This window comes from Nymphaea colorata, chromosome 4, assembly GCF_008831285.2.
Source record: "Nymphaea colorata isolate Beijing-Zhang1983 chromosome 4, ASM883128v2, whole genome shotgun sequence".
NCBI lineage: Eukaryota > Viridiplantae > Streptophyta > Magnoliopsida > Nymphaeales > Nymphaeaceae > Nymphaea > Nymphaea colorata.
The window spans coordinates 16,603,342-16,624,032 of record NC_045141.1 but is presented as its reverse complement, the minus strand read 5'-3'; the positions used below and the strand labels follow the sequence as shown (position 1 = coordinate 16,624,032).

Below are 20,691 nucleotides of genomic sequence, written 5' to 3'. Positions count from 1 at the left end.
GATAAGTATATATGATCAGGTTTACTTTTCAAATTAAGGCTAAACAGATGGACCTCCGAAGAAACTTAATTTCTCACAAATTGCTAATTACCTCGCCCTTAAATATTTAAGTTGCAATGAAAGTCTTTCACTGGAAAACAGAGTCATCCATCCACTTACAGCGCTGAATTACTGAAACATGGTGTTACTTGAACCGTGACATAATTAATAAAATTGAACGTTTTACAACATGCCAAGAACATAAATTTTTAACAATAAAAATAAATTTGTATTCAATAAAAAAAAAATCAGAAGTGTGAAGAAAAGCTCTCGAGCCGATCCTCGTACGTGCTAGTTTTTTTTTTTCGTGATTTTTTTCTAAAATATCTTGATATTTTGCTCAGTTAAAGCAAAAACTGAAAGGTTGGTAATCGATAGGGATATACAAATGACGTATCCGGAGTCTGGGCGGCCCGATAAGCCCACCTGAATAGTTTAGCTCGTTTAAATTAAAAAATATATTTTTTAAATTTTTTTGTTTTAATAATATATATTTAATATTAATAAATATATTTTATAATTAAAAAAATATTTTTTAATTTTAAATGGACCCGGTGAACCCGGGCTTTCGGGCCGGGGCCGGACCCGATGGTGCGGCCCAGTGGCGAAAGTTGAGATGGCGCCCCAGTAGGTCCAGACCCGGTTTGAATGTTGATAAAAAAACATTCCACACACAGACGCTTCCACTTGGTGTCTCATCAACACACGGCAGTCAAAATGAAAGACCAACGGACAACACTTGTGGCCGCCAGCGGCGATGCATGACTCCTACTAGGTGACTTCATCACCTCCTAGACTTAGCAACCGAATCGCCAGAGGCAAGTCTAAGCCGGTGAAAACTAAGTGGCTCAGGTCCAGCTCAAGCCCGACAGTGATCAGGCCAGGCCCGAATCAAGATTGAACCTTCCTTTGGAGGGTGTCCGCCTACCAACATCAACCCCTTAACAACCCAAACGAGCCAAAGAGTTACATCTCCAACAACTGCCCGCGGCTTTGCTGAGCTTGCTGAACCCACTCAAAGGTCAGCCAAACAAAACCGTGCTCAAAGTATATTATCCATCCCTACATCCTGCGCTTTGAATCTACAAAAGAACAATAGAAATCGTCAGCTCTCTCATTTTCTTTTCTGTTTCGAAATAATCCCGGACTTACAGGGCAATTAACCAACTATTCTTGCCCTTATTATGAACGAACAATTGCTCATTCACATTTTCTTTCCCAGAACAAATATTTTCTTTTGCAAATTTAATCCCGATAGTTATCTACTCGACGAAATGAGCTTAGATTGAAACGATTGTTTCTTCTTTTCATTTTGATATATACGCAATTCTGTTAAAGGAAAACTTTTTTTTGTTTTTTTGTTTTTTTGTTTTTGACAATCATAACTTGAAGAATTAACTTTTTAAAAGGAACTTCAAGAACTAACACTTGGGAATGCTCCAGAAAAGGTCGGGATGGATTTTTAGAAAAATATATCCATGTTAATAGCCCACAGTGCTGGTAAAAATCTTTAGAATACACCGGTTCAACTTCACTTGAAGCAGTGAAAACGAAGCATCGGGCACATGACTAAAAGAATCATTGTTCTCATTTTCCAAATATAATTCCCGTATTTATTCTTTAATAATGATTACTTATACATTCTTACATACATGATCAAGCTAAAAGGAATACCGTACATAAAGTTTTCCATCTCCTCACATTTTCTGGCATTTCTGAAAAAAGAAAATCAATCATTTAATTTCCCCAGTTTGAGACTGATCATCGTTCTGTTCGATTTGCTAATTTTCTCAATCCTTGTAGAGAAAATAATTCAAATTTAGTATCCTGAAATAAGAGAAGATGAAGCTACCAATGGCTGTGACTGTGGGAGATAGGAACTATGTCTTTCTAGGCGACGGTTTGCTTACCATGTGCTAATGCAGTCTGCAGCCTCTGCACCAGCACAAGCATTTCCTTCGTCTCTCTCTTCCTCCTCCTGTGCGGTCCTCCTATTAGCCAACCCAAAGACCATGCCCTTTTAGGGAAAAAGAAACAGGAAATTTTTTTCTTCCAGTGTGCTGGCTGACAAGCTAACAGGGATCTCCCTTGAAAGCCTGGCAACGAGATTCGCCCTTAATGACAACCATTTTTCTCTACTTCATCCTTTTGAAACTCAGACACCAATAGATATTTACTGTCTAACTAAACAAGCATTTACCTATTGGTTTGAAATCATAATTCATAAATTTCTCTCTAAAAGGTTCAGCGCATCTGAGATATGATGATATTTGGTTTCTTGACATATTCATGGGCACAGTAACATTTTTAGTGCAAACTACTACAGATTTGGAATCTATTCTACACTCCTGTCCGTCTAGTCTAGTTCTTCGAATAGCTAGAAAAAAATAGCAGAGAATTTATAATAAAATTATAAAGAAGGAGAATTGAATGAAAACATATCAGAGGGCAAGATGGATGGATCTTTTTATTCATATAGGAAACCAATGTATTCGTCATATACAAAAAGATACGTTTATGTATTTTCTTTTTATTTTTGTGATACGAAACTCGCCTTCGTTGGCCAATATTTACATTATACATGTGAATCTGTCTTTATCGGCCGATGCGTGTCTATGGATCCTAAATATCGGCTGATACAGGGTTTCAGACATCAGCCAATACTTGACCTATGTCGGCAGAATCAACAGTCTCAACCTTTATCAGGCCCTTATTCAATAAAAAGGTAAAATAATAATCATATAATCTTGGTATTTTAGAGTAAAACTATCACAAAATAACAGTACAGGGCTACAGGCCGGTTAGATGGCGCCAGGTCAGGGTACTTCTTCTGTATCTTTTGCAAAGGGATTCCCCTCGAATACTACCATTGACAAAATTGTTGTGGATAACTGTCATCTGGAAGTCTAATTTAAAGCCTGCCATCTTGACATATGTAAAATTTCTAGTTACAGCCTATACATAAATTCCAAGAATGTAACTTTTTCCTTCAATTATATAGCACGCAAATTTCCCCAGAGCATAATCAGAGAACGTGTCAAAGTCCTGCAAACTTTGTTCAGAGGCCACTCTAGGTTCACATAATCACATCTCATGGCAGCATGCCCAACAAGACAGAGACTCAAATAAAGGCTCTGAAAATCTCTCACTCGCACATCTCATGGCAGTATGGCCAACAAGACACAGACTCAAATAAAGGCTCTGAAAATCTCTCACTCGCACATCTCATGGCAGTATGGCCAACAAGACACAGACTCAAATAAAGGCTCTGAAAATCTTTCAGTCGGATGGAGAAAAAGAGAACGATTCCACCTGAAAAGCAATATTCCACATGGCGGAAGTGTACATCAGGCCTAAGACTGCCGCTGGTGCACCTCTTATCAAAGGGCCTACTGAAATGACATCCCTGCCTTGCTAACCTGACTAGTTCTTCCTTCTCAGAGACCGATCACGGTTCCCCGACTACGTCTTGGGGCAGTGTCCTGCCATGGCTACCATGAAGGCAACCATTTAGTTTTAGTAGGTATCATTACTCATTGTGCAAAAGGAAACTAAGCATACAACTTAGGGACCGAGAAGTAAAGCCACGGGATTTTACTGTTCTTCCAAGAGATCTCAGGTCTGATCTTTCTTTCAAACTCCTCGAGGCCTATCTGGTTACTTGAGATTTTAGATACATAAACCTCAATGGCATGCTTTTGCTTAATTCATCCCTATCTGGTTGCTTGAGATTTTAGATACATAAACCTCAATGGCATGCTTTTGCATAATTCATCAAAACTATTCACACTTGAAATTTTCATTTTAATTTTTGCATTGAGAAAAGATAGAAGATCAAAGGAGAAGGCCTAATCTTAGATCCATTGATTTCAAATCCTAAGATCACATATCAGAACGGATCAACGGCAAGCAAATGCTCTAAAGGAAAGACGGACGAGGTGCCTTGGAGCATAAGCAGATTTGCATGTCCCAACGTCTGTCGGATTCATAATATGGAACGTGCAGCTCCGGCTCGTACATCATATATAAGCTGTACAAAATGGTACATGGTTGGGCTCTTCTTGGCTTTAAGTAGGATATTGTGTTTGTGTTACATGCGATTGCATTTACAGGTCTGCGGTCCAAATATTTAAAAATATCTAGAAAGTAAAGAAATCAGGCTGCGCATCCCATAAATCAGATACCGCGTAATTCAACTTGGTGCTGGACTCAGATGCAGCATACTTAATCCAATTTTTGACATATAATTAGATTCAGATATCTATCAGATCCGTAGCAAAAACATAAAAAAGAATATGTTGCCTACAGCCGCTTTTTCAAAGTGGATGGCATCTGATCCATTATCCCCTGACAAACTTTAAAACACCAATCATACACACACAGAGAGAAAGCCGCAGGATTCTTTTCTAAGTGGATGGTGCCAGACCCATTATCCCCTAGCAAACCTAAAAACCAACTCTCAGACACACACACGCAACCCATTTTAAGAAAAAAGTCAGCTTGTGGCCAGCTCCTAAGGTTTCATCCTTAATGAGCCCGGGCTCAGTTTGACACCACTCAGGTTTTGACTAGTTCATGAAACAACTACAAGCAAGGATTTCACCATAACAAGCCTTACCCAACAATCTGATCTCAGCTGGTTCAGCTGGTATTAGGTCCTAAGTCCTAACTAAACCACGTACAACCTAGTCTAAGCTGCTGATCTTTCTTATGTAGTTTGGATTTTATTCAAGTGTCGTGGTTTTGAATTCACAAATACTGCATGATTTCCAATCTTACCTAAACAACCCAATCTCAGCTTGTTCAGCTGGTCTCGTCCTAAGTTCCTAACTACAGTATGCACACAAGCTAGCCCAAACTGCTGAGATATGGACACACATGCATGCACACATTTTGGATTCTTTCAAGTTCCACGCCTTTGAGTTCAAAATCACGGCATGATTTCACAGCCTAGATTGAAGGAAGAAAACAGATTGGAGAAATCGAAATTAAGCCTCAGGAACTGAAATTGACAACAGTAACAGAAGTATTATCATTTGTGAAACATGGGCCACACATATTCTTTCTACACTCAAAGATTTGACTTTGTATGACTTTATCCTACTATTACCCCTTAGAATATTGAGGACAAAACGAGGTGAATAATTTCAGCTTTACTTTCTAAAAGCTAAGACTTTAACAACTATTGTAATGAAAAGCAAGAAAAGGAAGAGGACAGCTCTACTAAAGCTACAAAACATCAATAAAGTTACCTTTCCATCCATAAGAAAGCATCTCAAAGAAGTGCGTGAACTGACCTCAGGATAATCCACGAGCCCACTTTGGAGATCCCAAGAAAAGTTGATACTGTTGCTCAAGACAGAATTGCTCCCTTAATAAGCATGCTGTCACCATCCGCCCCTGTGTGTATGTCAGCGAGAATTTTACTTTTCATCCCACTTCAACATTCTTGTTTTAAAGGTCAATCAGAATGCACAAGAATAATGTGCTTTAAGTTCAAGATACAATTACAACCAAAAGCTTCCATAAAGAAAACAAGGCTCACAAATCACCACTGATCATTGACATCACAATAACCTAGGGTGGGAAAGGGCTTAATTGAACAAACCATCAAACCACAACCAAAAGCCTATAAATACCAACCTCAGCTGGGGAAACAAAGAATAACCATGTTTCTCTTAACCAAGACCTCTTTCCTCAAAAGCCTCCATTTCTTTGTACAAATCAAACACATGGTTCCTATGCATAGATATTGCTGTGAAATACATGGGTTTGTGGTCTATTCCATCTCTTGCACACTGGAACTGCAAAATCAGAGCAGACTGGTGTGCAGGAGACGGAATACATCATCTAACCATGCAATTAAGAGGGCATCAGGTTAAACAATAGCGAGAAAGCTATGTCAACACGGGGCCCACCAAGGTAAGCTGTTTCTGTTTCATAAGAAAAAATAACATTTATTTGTGGGTTTATTTGCTCTCTGTGTGAATGTATTCTTAATCTCTTTTTCAGTTTGTGAATGCATGTTTAATCTCTTCTTCAGTTCTGCTTAGGAAGTCGAATAGCAAGGGAGCATATTAATGGCACTTGTGCTATATTAATCTAAAGCCAAGGAATGGAACGAAATGCCACCACCTGCATCCAAGTCATTGAAGATACTGCCAATAAGCAAAGAAGGGCATCACAGAAACTGTGGCACTGATTTTTGTTTAAAAGGATGCATTAATACCATGTCTTGATGGTGCATATCTATGCACTGGTTGTTAAGCTGGAAAATGGATTACAGAAAAGTAATTCACCAGAGCATCTGGCTAAGTAAATATACCTTGTAAACAAGCAAAATTGTGAAGTATGCATTTATCTGCAGTAACGCTTGGTAGAAGTATGTCAAACGTTCACAAATATACAAGTATTCAGAATTTCCAACATTCTTAAAAGGGGACAGAGAAACAGTTTGTAAAATTCAAATCAAGGTGAATTTATGGTAAATACTTGTTTCAATTTTAGATGGAAAATCATGTAAAGTTCAAGTAGAATCTCCAAAAATTACATTACATATTCAATGATCTCTGATTACAATAAGCAAATAAAACATCTCATAATCATTAGATAGAGATTCATCTTCACAAAGTCAACTACTAATCAAGGGAAGAGAAAGAACATGCAGTAAAGCTACACTTACAAAAAATAAAATAAAGAAAAAGGAAATCATGAGAAATTACAACATGGCAGCACAAATATTAAGGACAAAGTCCAAGCCATGGGGCACAATCAATCAAAGTAAGTTCTGATTTTTCATCAAGAAACACAATTAGGATCCAATTAAAAAACAGGATGTCTTTGGGAAAGCAAGAAAATGGCTTCCAGCATGTAAAGTTATTCTCACACAGCACATATTGCAACTAATCTCAGTTAAGCTTGAGAAGTCCCCAAACTCAGGTCAGTTTATTCAACACTATCATCTTCTAATCCAGTCATGCATGTGCACACACGGGGGAGAGAAATAGACAGAGAGAGAGCTGGTTGGATGGCATGCTTGGTTTAACAAAGCACCAGCTGCATTTTCCCAGAGAAGACCAAGTCTTCATTTTCTGAGATCTGAATATCCAGAACCAATCAATACATTCAAGTTCAAACGTTCCATTAATCTTGTTCCCTTTCCAAAATAATGCCTTCACAGTGCAACATAATTTCATATTCTGCCCAACTTCAGAGAAACAAGGCCTTTTCTTTCAGCTCCCCTCGTCCCTAACTTTATCGCTCTCTGTTTTTGCTTTTTCCTTTTCTTTCCATCGATTCACCAGTCTTGGTTAAATGAAGGAAAGGCCCTGATCTATATTGTAATTTCCATTGATGATTTAAAAAAACAAAGCAAAATATATTATTCTAACAAAGTACAGCAGGTTTTATATGAAGAAAAATCCAGAAACAAAGGAAAGAAGGAAAACAATTACCCATTTCCCATATTCATCTCTGTTGCTCCACATTTCTTGTCATCCTTGGTACTAGTTTTAGAAAAAACAAATGAAAAGTGCTACTTTATTGTTGGTTAATTGCATTTGTTTATTCCATTCTTAACTGCCCTCAAGGATTTTAAGTTTAATTTGGTAATCTCCTATGTCTCACCAAAATAGCATGATTCATTTATAACTTGCAAGCTGAGCATAAGTGAGATGTTGCAGTGTCGAGGATTTTCACAATTCTATAGATGGATGAAAGTGAAACACATAAGCAACTTTCAATATAAACAAACAAACTCTTAGTACAAACTATATGCTGTTCAAATTTTCAAATTGCAGCTTTGTATACATGGCCAGGTGTGTTTGTGGACAAGATTCAAGTTGAAGAAGGTCATGAATTTGATACCTGGGTGTCCTTTGCATGGTCTGTTTGTCAGGGACCTGCCAAGCCCCAGCTTAACCCCAAAAAAAGAATAATAATAAAATTGATATAAAACATTTCAAGCTATACCTGGACTTGTCCGTGAAGCAAAAATTACACAACTAGTAATTGCGGGATCATAGAAACCCTAAACATATCACATATGAATTTTCTAACCATACATCTTCAATCAAGAGCCACGAACTTGGCCAACACAAGCATCTTTAAGTTCACCATCTTAGTCATTATTTGGTAGTTTACACTAACTGCCCTCCTGGAATAATTGTGTACGCGTGCACTATATTTCTAATGCAGTTTTTGTTGGAAATGGGTTACTTTACATCATCTGTATTTTCAAAATAATTTTCACTTTAAGTGGGAGAGTTAAGATAGCAATTATTGTCTGATCAAAGTAGATAACTCACAGAGAATGGATCCCGTAAAACAATTATTCCTAATGATTTTTATTGTTTGCCTATTTTAACAATTAAAACAATGCAAAAATACTACCAACTCTAGGTACAATCTATGTTTAAGAATCCACTTCCATATCCCACACTAGGTCAGATGCAAAGACTTCCTATTCCCCTGCGGCTTGCTCCTTCTAGACTCTCAGGCGTTCAGGCACTTTTCCTGCCATCCTCAATCAACAACTTTGTGCCATGATCAAATGGTAGAATTTTGTCCATGAAACAAAATCCTGCTTATAACTTTGTAAACTGGAACACATTTTTTTTCTATGAGGTCCCATTTGTTGATCTTTAATATCAGAATCCCACTTGTGTTGCTATCAGCTACTTAAGCTCCAAATGGATCAACATTGGTTGTTCTTCCATCAAAATCACTATGGCATCACTTCCACGAGTTCGGAGCAATATAGCATGTTGAGTTCAATGTCGCTGGATTCAGAATGGCCACAAGTAGTTTCTTTTTAATCTCACAATAGAAACAGCAACCACCTTGGAAGAGGCTGCTCAACCATTCATCATTGTGAAACACGAAGTAGGAACGTAGAAAAAATTCACTGAGTTTTCCCGTGGTTTCTCGTTTGAAAAATATTGTGAACAATAAGTTTGTGTCTTAGTGGCCAAAAACTTGGAAAACTTCATTTAGTTTTAAGGGGTCTACCGATTAGCCACCAGCTAGTGCTTTTGACTCCATGCACACGCACATACACACTAAAATGTGATCCAAAGGCTCTTTTTCTCCGTATTTGAGCGTTGTATAAGTTATCATCTACAGTTCAGTTAGCAACGAATTTTAGGTTATAGAGTTTTGTAATTTGCATATGCTTTCTATCATTCTATGCCACGGAAAACCAATGGCATAAATGCATCTATGTATTACGACATACAGCCCGGTCATCGTCAAACATAAAATATGCAGAGAAAATAAACTCCGGGTTTTGTCTGGATTGCAGATATGGAACAGGTTTTACCACTGAATTTTGGGACCTGAACATCGATTTTCTGATTAACATATGCTTCAATAAAAAGCCTTAAGTGAAATACGACAAAAGAACTAACGATTTAAATAAACAATTAGAGAAAGAGACCAGAAAGAGAGCGAGAGAATTACTACGGAATGTTACTTTACTAATTGAAGCTTGCCTCGGCTCTCTGCAAACAGAAGACCAGAAAGTAGTTAAGAACAGGAAAGCCTAAACTCTAGAAGCACATACTCAAATACTCCAATTGCTCGAAGGAAACACAAAGGATCCCGGCAAAATAATGATAGACAAAACGTACACAACAGAAAACATCGGAAACAGGGCCGCAACTCCGCTTCTGAACAGATCTCTCCGGTTCGAACAGCCATTTCACCCAAGATTACCAGATTTCGGATTGAAATTGAGGAAGCAGGAAACCGAGAAAGGCGAAGGAGAAGTCGCCACCGAAGAGGCTGAATGAGCACTATTCAAGATAAGTTTCGGAGTCTTTCTCCATTTCGCCGTAGTCGCGAAATAACTGACACCAAGTTAAAACGAGAGAGGGACAGAGATGATTGAAAACCTCCGACGACGAATTGTGCCAGCCCTTTCGACTGCCGTGGATCGCCGGGAAACGTGCCCACCGGTATTAACGTTCATCTGACGCCGTGAGGCCGTTCCCTGCCTTACGGCCAGACTGACACGAGTTCAATGCCGCCAATTTTTGGGGGACACGCAGCGGGAATTCGAGTCACCGCTTCCCGCGGGAGAAAACGCGCGCCCTTTTACCCCCACCCGCTGGATCATCTCTGTTACTTGGACTTGGCTCTGAATGGAGAACAATAAATCGGTCAAAGTGTCGCGCATCAATTGTTTACAATTCACACAAAAACAATGCTTATAAACATTAAACTGACTAGCAAACTTTCACCGCCGTTCCGTTCAACAAGCTACGTTATTCTCCTCCAAGCAAAAGATTCAAAGTCGAACACATTAACGGTTAAAACCTTCCGGCCTTGCATTCCACCTCGTTCTTGTGTTTCTTTTTTCAAAAATTTCCCATTTTTTTTTGCTTACTTTGTCATCTTTTTACAAGATCCTGTAATTTTTTTTGTTTTATAAAGGAAGAAACAACTCCCGTCATGCTTTCTCGTTTAGAACATCTCTTTTATTTTTCATGTGAAGCGAACTGATTGTGCTCTTTAGGCTATTTGCTGTCCCGTCTCCGAACATTGTTACCTAACCTTCCGATTCCTAAGGGCGAAATCTTTTCAAGAAAAAGAACTCCGTCTTTGATTGCAGCCGAAGCGTTGGAGATAAGATTTGAATAGAAATTGCATCCCCTGATAAATCAAACGCACTTTTAGGGATCACAAGAGAGAGAGAGAGAGAGAGCGCTTTCATTTTATTTTATTTTATTTTATTTAAACATCAATTTTTTTCTAATTATGCTAAAATTAACTGTACCATACATGTTCTAAAGCGATCTAATTTTGGACCAATACTGGTATGAATTAGTGCTCCGACGACCAAAATTTTTAACTCCAATACTGGTATGGACTACTCCCACCGAATCTCACTGTGAATATAAATAATACTTTGGGATGTTTTATTGGTGATCTTTCAAAAGTAAGAGGACCAATCTTGTCAAACTATCAAAGTACTAGAATATATGAATGTTTATGGGGTTGCTAAGTGGTTGTTGGTTGTCTTGGTTTCTATCTTTTTAAAGTTGAACTGAGACTGCTACGAATATATGGATGAGATTGTTATTGCTGGAGACAATGAAAGCGCCATTACAGAAGTGAAAATGTATCTCAATCCAAAATGAGTTTGACATCGGAGATCCAGTAAGGCTCAAATATTTCTGAGGAATTCAGGTTGCAACATCCAAAAACATATTCTTATAGCAATTGCGGTATATCCTTGATGTCCTAAAAAAACCAAGATATTGAGAATCAATTGGAGCAGAGGCACCCATGGAAACGAACATGAAAGTAGAAATGGAAGAAAGAAAACTAACTGAGGATGTCAAAGGCAAACTCATCATAATATACTCCATTAACATTCTAAGCCCGTTCATGCATGCCCACAGGACACTCCACCTCGAGATGGCACACTGGTTGTGTTAGGAACAACACACAATAAACTCTCCTCTCTTACATTCTCAAGAGGGGGTTAGAAGCAATAAGAAAGAAGACAACGATTTACGTGGTTCGGAGCAATAATCTCCTACGTCCACGGTCACACAGACCTCTTTTTTTCTCACTATTGGAAGAACACACAGACGGACACTAACAAACTGCGGCCATCCTCAAAACATAAGGATTAGGGCAAACCCGTATTTGTACAAAATGACATATATGCCCTTACATAAGGAAAAAAATTTCATCGAGGACTAACGCCCCCGAACCCCCAAGCAAGGGGGCGCTGCCCCCTGCAACCTCCAGCCAACTTACCACGAAATTGGATCCGCGGTATTGTAAATGAGTGTTCCGTATGGATCAAGTTCCATACACCAACAGGTTGCTCATGTATTTGAAAGGTAACTAACTCTAAGAAAGGCATACTCATGAAGATGGAAATCTAGTCGCATGGAAGAGTAAGAAGCAAAGGGTTGTTGCTTGATCTAGCACAGACACACAAGCCAAATATCGAGCAATGGTGCCAGCTACCAACGAGCTTACATGAAAGAGATCAATTCCCAAGGGGATGAACATTTGCACCGTCCAATGGAAGAGTAAGAAGCCAAGCATCGTCGCTTGGTCTAGAATAGAAGCCAAATCTCATCAACTACCAATGAACTAACATGGGTGGAGATCAATTCTCAAAGAGATGAACATCTGCACAACCAATCTCACGATATCAAAGCTTGTTAACAGTGTCGCCATTTACATCGGCGCTGATCCGGTTTTCTACAAAATAGTGGAACACATAAAGGTTGACTATCACTTCATGCGTGAAATCCAAACTTACGAGCACATAGAAAATGAAGAGTGAAGAGCAAGCAGCCGACAGATTCACAAAGGCCACAGGCCGAGACATGGTCTTAAGGAACCTCAGCAAGTTCGGGGTCGTCGAAATCCACTTCCATCTTAAGTGGGGTGTTGAGGAAGAAGGAAGCTTCCAGCATTGTATTTTAAAAACTAGTGGGGTTTGAGAAACAAAGTTGTCCACAGAGGGGAACAGATTGTCCTTGGACAGATCAGGAATGCTTGTCAGGTCTAGTTGGTGGATGCTTTCATGGCCCAAAAATGGAATGTGGTGGATGAAGCTGTAAAAGTGTGGATCGGCAGAGGACTGGTAGGAAGGTAACCGGGGAGAACTGCTGAGGAGGCAGTGGAAGTGCAGATGCTTGTCATACGTGATGGATGGGTACCAAGACGGTATCAGAATAGAAGACCTTCCCTTTAGCTCGAATGAGCTGGAATGGAGCCCATTTCGAGGAAGATATCAGTGATGATCACCAGCAATGTTTCACTTGAAGTGCAAGTATGTGCCTACAAGTAATTGTGAAACATTATACATTATGCACCACTTGTAGGAGATGGAGCTGGTTATGGGTGAGTGGTGGAGATTCTGGGGACACCTCACCTAGCATAAGGCCTACCCAACCCATTGTTCCCCTAAGGTAGCTGAACGTACCAACCAACCCTTCGTCCCCCTAAGGTATGGGACTTGGTTTCAATGCATCTGGGTAGTGTGTTTGCATCTCTGTCTTCATAGTGCTTTAGTTTGCCTGTCAGTTTTTACAGCAGTTGAAAACAAAATCCCCATAATTGGAAACAAAGACTGACAGCCTACCAACCTCTACCCCCTTCGGGACAAGAGATAGAGTTGCTTGCTTTCTCCTAAATAAACTTGAGGGAGTTGGATTGGTCAGTGATGCAAAAGGACAAGATGGCAATGCAACTCCTCTCCCAAAACTATAATTCACCGCTGTTTTGAATGGATAATCAAAATAATGCACTGCTTTTGTGACTCAGCGTGTTGTAAGAACATCATTCATTCTTAGCAACACCAAGGTACAAACTGAAAACTAAAAGGTGACTCGTTGGAATAACACATTAATGCTCCTCCTAAACATAGCCTTATTGGTATCTATCTTATAAAGACGTTAAAACCAGGTTTTAACCAGCCAAGCCGAGACCAGTAACTACTGCCAAGTTCATTTGCCATCCCCACATTGGAGAGTAGTTAGTCTACCAGCCCTTCCAACCGCTTCCAACCAGCAAAGCCACCTCGACCGTTGGGTTCATTTACCAGCCCCCTACCATCAAAAGCTGTTCATCTACCAGCCCTCCCATGGATAGAAGCTGGCTTACTTTTTGATATCAGAAACAAAACCTAGCAGTTTACCAAAGATTGAAAGTGTGAGAACTAAGATCAGGTACTGATCATCATAGCTGCACTCCATGGAGGAAGCTGGGAACTGAAATCGCCACTCATTGTTCTAGACAATCAACAACCATGATCTTGACAGACAAACAAATCTATTTTCACATTGTCAAATAATTAAAGCATGTGACTTGGGCATAGGTGGCCAAAATAAAAAGAAAGCTAGGAAGGAGGCCTTTCTATAACTTAGGACAAGAACCAAACTGTTTCTAAGAATGAGGACAAGGGAAAAAGATCAAAACCCAGATGGATTGGAAGAAGACAACAAGCGCTAGAAACTTCATATGTTGGAACAAGTATGTATGTGTTAAAACTCAATACGATCAATCCTTTTTCTGTTTCCACTTTTATCATAACTCATTGTGAAGTACGAAGCCAAAGATAAGGTCAGCATGAACACCCATATCAGGATTGAGAACCACCAAGATCCAAATAGAAATTATGCCCAAAAGACACAACGAAAAGGCCCATTCAGCACCAAGACTAAATCTCCTGGTGCCTAACATGTGGATCGTGTGTACACGAGGCAAACCCAAGGAGATGACCTGATTAATAACTAGGAAGGCGTCATCACTAGGCCCAAACACGGCAGATGGAACAAGGACTAGAATAGAGAGAAACTAGGCCCAAACATGGCAGATGGAACAAGGACTAGAATAGAGAGAAAGACAGACAAAGAGAACTATAGAGAGAGAGAGAGAGAGAGAGAGAGAAAGAGAGGCTAGCTAGTACATGCTCATCCACAGTAAAGCTACCAGGCTAGAATCGTCCACTTCTAAGCAGATGAAGGCCAAATCCTCTTCACCATAGCCCACGGTAGAGCCGTACCCAGATGCTAAAACTGCAAAACCGACAAGACTATACCAGGCTGAACTAAGCCTACGTCCAAAATCAGCTGAATACACCAAACCTTGTGAGGTAGGCATATGAAAAATGGGTACCAGAAAATTCAGCAATGTAGGCGCCGCTAACAAGGAAAAGGAAACAATGTGCCTCAGTCCATGAAACCTGACACGCCCATGGCAGACCTGCAACGCCCATTGAGATACAGTAATTTGCCTGAAATGTCGTATGAGGAATACCAAGTTTACATGGAAGGAATTATGTCAAATTGTCACAGCAACCTTCGTTCGGGTTGCTTCGCTTTCTCATTCACGGTTACTGTGTTTTAATCCATTAAAGAATGTGAGGGTCGATAACCATCAGATGAAGGATAGATCATCAAGTTTTCAGGTGAAAAACAAACCACAAAATCGAAAGGTTTCATAAGCTTGGACGAGAAACAACGATGATGCTAAAGTGGAAAAGGTTTTACAGTAGGCGGACGCGAAAGAAGGTGAAACCAGAACGACCATTACACCCATTTCTTTTCTTCATCAGTAAGAGTGAAACGAAGCCCGCCTTCGTATTGTAACACAGACACCAAAAATCCTTACGAGAGATCTTGACATATAAATCTCCTTCACTCTCTCTGTCTCTCCCTCGCTCTCGCTCTCTCTCTCTCTCTCTCTACAAAAATAAAAAACCACCAACTCTATAGACAAGCAAGGGAGTAGAAACCAAGGCAACTAAAAAGTAGCGCTTCAGTTTCTCTACGTTCCCTACAAGGACTGTCTCACCGACAGCTATTCCTAGGAGCAGGAATCGCAAAATCCGACCACCCGTTCGCTCCCCAATACTCGCTTTCAATTATGTCGCCTCCTACGCCTTGCCAGAACGCTCCGTCGTCGGATTCCGGCAAGCCAAAACAGGATTTCCCGATACCCACCTCGTCAAACGTCGGCGGGTGAACGTCTAACATGCTTGAGGGCCATCCAAGCAATCCGAGCGGCTCGCTCAAGCTTCCGCTGGATTCCAGCAGAGAGCTGAAGGTGCCAGTGATGTCAAGGAGACTGTCGCCGCCTAGCTCGTCGGGAACGGGCGTTCCCACCATGGAGAGATCGTATCCACCGCCGGCTTTCGGGGGGTTGGACGTATATTGAGTAGTATGAGGGGACTCCTTCATTTCCTGGTCCTGAGAAGATTGCTTGGGCTTCGTCCGCCGCGAGTTCCTCCGGCTGCCTCCACCTACAGGAATGTTTCTCAGCGCGCCACCAAGAGTCCAGTACCGCCGGCAAGACTTGCAGAAGTGACGCGGCTGCGAGAGATTGTAATTGTTGTAGTAGCAGAACTTGGTGTTGATGGAGTGGCAGCGCGGGCACTTTTGAGGCTCCTCCTCCGGCACGGGCTGCGGCTTTGCCAGCCGCCGGTCACCCCCACCATCCCCCTGCATTTTGCCACCTCCAGGAGGCATGAGAAGGGGCAGATGCGGATGCATTTCTACCTCACCCATATCACCGCTCTCTCTCTCTCTCTCTCTTGTGTGTCTGTCTCGAATGAGGAAGTGGGCACGGGCTATTTAGTACAGTGATGTCATTTTAAAGATAGGGGTTGAGTGAGGAGAGGAGATTCTGTTTTCTGAATATCTTGATGGGAATGTGAATTTTTGTGGGGAAATTGTTTTTTATGAAGAGAGAGAGAGAGAGAGATAGATCGATCTATAATTGAAACAGTAAAAAACATATAAGTTCTGAATACAGATAGAAATATTTATGATACAAGGGGAGAGAGAGACTGTGAGAGGGTTTTGATTAGAGATGGAAATAAAATGATAGGTGATCAAACATTCCTTGATTCACGCAACCACAGGCGGCAAATGCTTGAAAGCAGAGGTGTCTAGAGATAGGGTTCAGAGGACTGCCTTAGAAAAACAGATACTGTGACTCACGTCTACACACGCAATGCCCTTCCTCGGGCTGCCCTAAACCCCGCCTGCTAGGCGCCCCCAGAGCAGCTGCTTCTTCTAGCTAGCCTTTCCTTTGACAGTGACATGGCCTTTTGTCCTTTGACGCATTTGGCCAACAACCAAACCGACTCTCACTGAATCAGCAGGCCATTTTCTCTTCTTCTTTTTCTCTTTCGGTTGGTAACTGTAAAAACACAACCGAGGGCTTGGTTTGGTGGCATAATGATCAAATCATATCCACGTATTTGCTTATGATTTGATTTCTAGGAGGTTAACAAAGACAACGCATATGAGGTTCTTCCCATGCTCAGCACGCGAAGACCAACCTATTCAGAAATTTGTTTCCCCTCTTCATTTATCCCATATGCATTCAAAGGAACACATGGATTTCAATCCTGAAGAAGGAAAACGAAAAGAAATGTAGCGATGGCAGGAACAGAGGGTTGGCTTTTAACGCCTGCGGAGAGACTGTCAAGGATGGTGCGGGAAGTGTAGGACTCGAGGCCGACCTAACCCGAGACAATAAGGCAGGTGAGTCAGGAAAGAGAGAGAGAGGTCATTCTGAGCTCTCTGAGATCGAGATCATGGTGAGATCCGAGAGAAAGAGAGAGAGGGATCATTCTGATGATCTGAGAGAGAGGGCGAGGGCGCATGCGCTGGGAAAATCCAGAGAAAATAAAATTGTGAAGGGAGAGAGGAAGTGAAATCTAACCATCGATAAACAGGGTTGGCTGCGAGCCGACAACTTCATCGTGTCGGGCAGTGTGGGGAGGCAATTATTGGGCAGTCTCAACTCTCTCTCTCTCTTCCTCCTCTGTGTTCTGACCGCAACATTCGTCTCTTGTCTCTCTTCCCTTCATCTCTTCGTCTGTTTTGAACCAGACACTGAGCTATGTCTCTCTCCCTCTATACAGATACTGTATCCCCATCTCCTCTCTCTGTTTCTGCTTTCCATGGACGAGGATTGTAACTTCGTTTAGGAACCATTCCCTGAAAACTGATCCCTCCATGTTGTCTAAGATCGATATGAATAACACGCAGTTCGGCGTTTCCTGCCTAATAAAAAAAATACTTTCAGTTGCCTTCATATAAATCTAATTTTCTGAAAGAACTATAAATTCTTAGTTATGAATTATGATTGAAGATTCCTGAAGTTCCTGGAGTGCTCAACTCGCTGTCCATAACTGAATGATTGGTAATGAACAAAGCAGTTGACGTTCAAACGGATAAATTTTAAGAACACAAAAGTGAAAGCCCAATGATACATATAACTGCAGAAATCAGGCACTAAAAACCCTGTCTAACTTAGAAAACAAACCCACCTCTCTCTCTCTCTCTCTCTCTCTCTCTCTCTCTCTGAGTCATGCATCAACCGTGCAGAATTTTTTAGAGAGAGAATATAAGGGCAGACAAAACACTGATCTAGAAAAAGAAAGAGGGTTCGTACTGGAGATGGCAGGTATCTTGGTTAACGTGAGGCATTGGGGCAGGTGGGGAGGGAGAGCGGCAGCCCCTCCCCGCCCGTCCAGTTGCTCTCTTGGTCAGGAAGGAGGTCTGCCCGTGTCGACACGCGTCATCACGGGCAGAGCGTCGGCCGTGGATTTCGTTGGATTCTGTCGGCCGGATTTTCTCACGTCCCTTTCTCTATCCCCACCACCACCGTCCAATCAATCCATTCGATGCCGTACTCCATCGCTTACCTGGTGGCGCTGACGGTGGCGATACCGGCGGTGGTGGTGGCGGTACGACATCCATTCAACAGTCCGAACGAATTCAGATTCGATTGGAAGAAAGAAAATGAAATTGGACTGATGCTGAGGTTGAAGCTTTGATTCAATAATCAGTAGAGGGTAGCGTTTAATTTAGATCTTCTTGAGGTCGCTTGAACCCTTTTCCCATACTTCTGTGAGAAAATATCTCTTTGGTATTGCTTTTCTCTGCTCTTTTGGAGTTTATCTGTTGAATGACATGCACCAACGTTGACAGAAACGGTTTTGGATGCGCTTGACAGGAATGAGGAATCTAGATTCGATGCCAAGCAAATAAAAGAAAGTAGTGATCGGATGAATTACTAAGGGGTTGGAAGTTGAGAACATTTCGTTGCTCGAGATCTTGATTTGATTACCTTGAGATCTGATTCCAGATTTTTAGATGTACAAACTTAAACATCACATGTTCCCGCTTTCATTCTGATCAGACACTTTGGCAACGCGGAAGAACAAATGAGGTTCTTAAATGTAAATCTTTGATCCGATATGAGACGAATAGTTTGTTAAGCTACAAATTTTAGTGTACAGGGTGTCGCCAGATTATATCAATGGGTTCAATGACGTCGGCTTTCATGCACAACTGGAAGACTTTTGTGAAGGTTCGGGAAGACGAATGATCACGTACCACCCCTCTTTAACGCAGAGCAGAGCGGTTTCCTATTTGTTATTATTAGAACATGAGAGATGAATTCAGTAAAAATAACAGGCAAGTACTTTTTCAAAGCGCATATAAAAAATGAATCCATCATCAAAACGTTTAACATCGAGTGAAGAACACTTAAGTTCTTTTATGGTTAATAAAAATGCTCACAAGTTTATTTATGCGGAGTCAGTTGTTGAGTAACTGAAAAAAAAAACATTTTATTTTGCAGATAGAAATAAGTTTTTTTTTAATAAGTAGTGAATTAACATATATAATTAAACATCTTTGAGGGAGTTGACACAATGATTGGGAAAGGCTGGTTGGTCAGTCTTTATTTCGAACTTTCCGTGCTTCATAAGTTGTCACCCGAGGAGCTTTCCGTGCTTCATAAGTTGTGACATCACCCGAAGCACCGAAAGCAAGTTTAGTACGGAAGGTTATGAGGGAATGGTGGAGTTTGACTCAACTGTTGGGTGGTAACTTATGAATGTTTAAACATGACTTGACTGTATGACTCCAATGCAAACTAATCAACATGAAATTTGCTTAACGATGAAAATTTTCACAGGTTTTAGGAGTATGAAAAAGTTAGGTCAATTTGTTATCGCCAAAAGTTTAGGTGTATTCTTCAAAATTTTGCAACTCTCTCTCTCTCTCTCTCTCTCTCTATATATATATATATATATATATATATATATATAGGATATGCACTACCATTTTGGCCCAATAATTTTGAAAGACACCATATCTGGCCATACTGGTAGGAAGCATCGACCGGATTCTAGGGAAGATGATATGGGCACCGATAGTGGCAGCGAATACAAGTTGCAGGATCAGAGGCGTTTTATATAATAACGATAGAGGGAGATAACTGTAGCCTTCTCCAGCAGACGTAAGACTGAGCCATGAACAAAGCACATAATGCCAGCAACTGAGCTTGCTTCCTCCACAATGCAATTGCCTTTTAAAAAGAGAGGCACCATGAATGCAATGGCTAAGGTCGGCAATCAGCACAGAGAATCGGATTCTGCCCAGCTAGAAAAAGGCAAAACTCCTATATTGGATCTGATGCAATGTCATGGGGTAGAACATCTACGAGTTCAATTTTCAACCTTTCACCTTCACGTGAATAGTGGTAAAACCTGACAGCCGCATGACATTTATATAAAACAAGATGCCACTTATTTAAACTGTTGAATAATGATATCGAAATAATTGTATAAGCATTAGAATATGTTCAATCTCAAACAAATAATGCGCCTGTCATTTCCCATATGAGCAAAGTGATAGAAAGACTCTGCCGTAGGACGAGAAGTTTATCAAGAAAACGGTCACCAGGAAGTGGAGCCATACGTGGGATAGTGTGAACAGTGGCCCACAACATCCGACACAATTTATTTCCTTACATATTAGTTGTTTCCAACCACTTGCTTATTCGTATGTTGGTGTCTTTGGGGGGTGTTTGAAAAACAATAACAGTTCATTACTGTTTTATGAATATAGTCAAAGATTTGAGCTAGAACATTGTTAGGAGTGTTCTACCAATCTGCCCAATCTTTCCTGGGACAATAATAATCTGTTCTCATTATCAAACAGCCCCTGAAGGGTCTAAAGATTTTTTGAATTAGTAACTCGGCCAAAAGTCTGCGGCTACACCTGTCAATAGGACCATTTTGTTTCTCTACCATAAGAAATTCATCAGCTATTAGTAGTATATTAGCAGAACTGTCAGGGAGAGATATGTTGT

At 40.7% G+C, this 20,691-nt stretch overlaps 1 protein-coding gene and 1 long non-coding RNA gene across 7 annotated transcripts; both read right to left on the bottom strand.

The window, feature by feature from the left end:
* Positions 1–422: 422 nt before the first annotated feature.
* On the bottom strand, positions 423–10,455 carry LOC116252560 (uncharacterized). 6 transcript variants are annotated; one of them, XR_007573161.1, is made up of 5 exons: positions 10,267–10,455; positions 9,669–10,177; positions 9,499–9,539; positions 1,950–5,439; positions 423–1,121 (listed from the first exon to the last, which is right to left on the bottom strand). It is a non-coding gene; the product is annotated as an uncharacterized LOC116252560 (long non-coding RNA). The 6 variants fall into 6 exon arrangements; XR_007573160.1 differs by lacking the exon at positions 423–1,121 and adding an exon at positions 1,609–1,835; XR_007573159.1 differs by lacking the exon at positions 423–1,121 and adding an exon at positions 1,609–1,754.
* Positions 10,456–14,981: 4,526 nt separating this feature from the next.
* Positions 14,982–17,543, bottom strand: LOC116253016 (dof zinc finger protein DOF3.1-like). Its single transcript, XM_031627722.2, has one exon. It carries the CDS (start codon positions 16,077–16,079, stop codon positions 15,363–15,365), a length of 717 nt encoding a protein of 238 aa, XP_031483582.1. The 5' UTR covers positions 16,080–17,543; the 3' UTR covers positions 14,982–15,362.
* Positions 17,544–20,691: the final 3,148 nt, after the last annotated feature.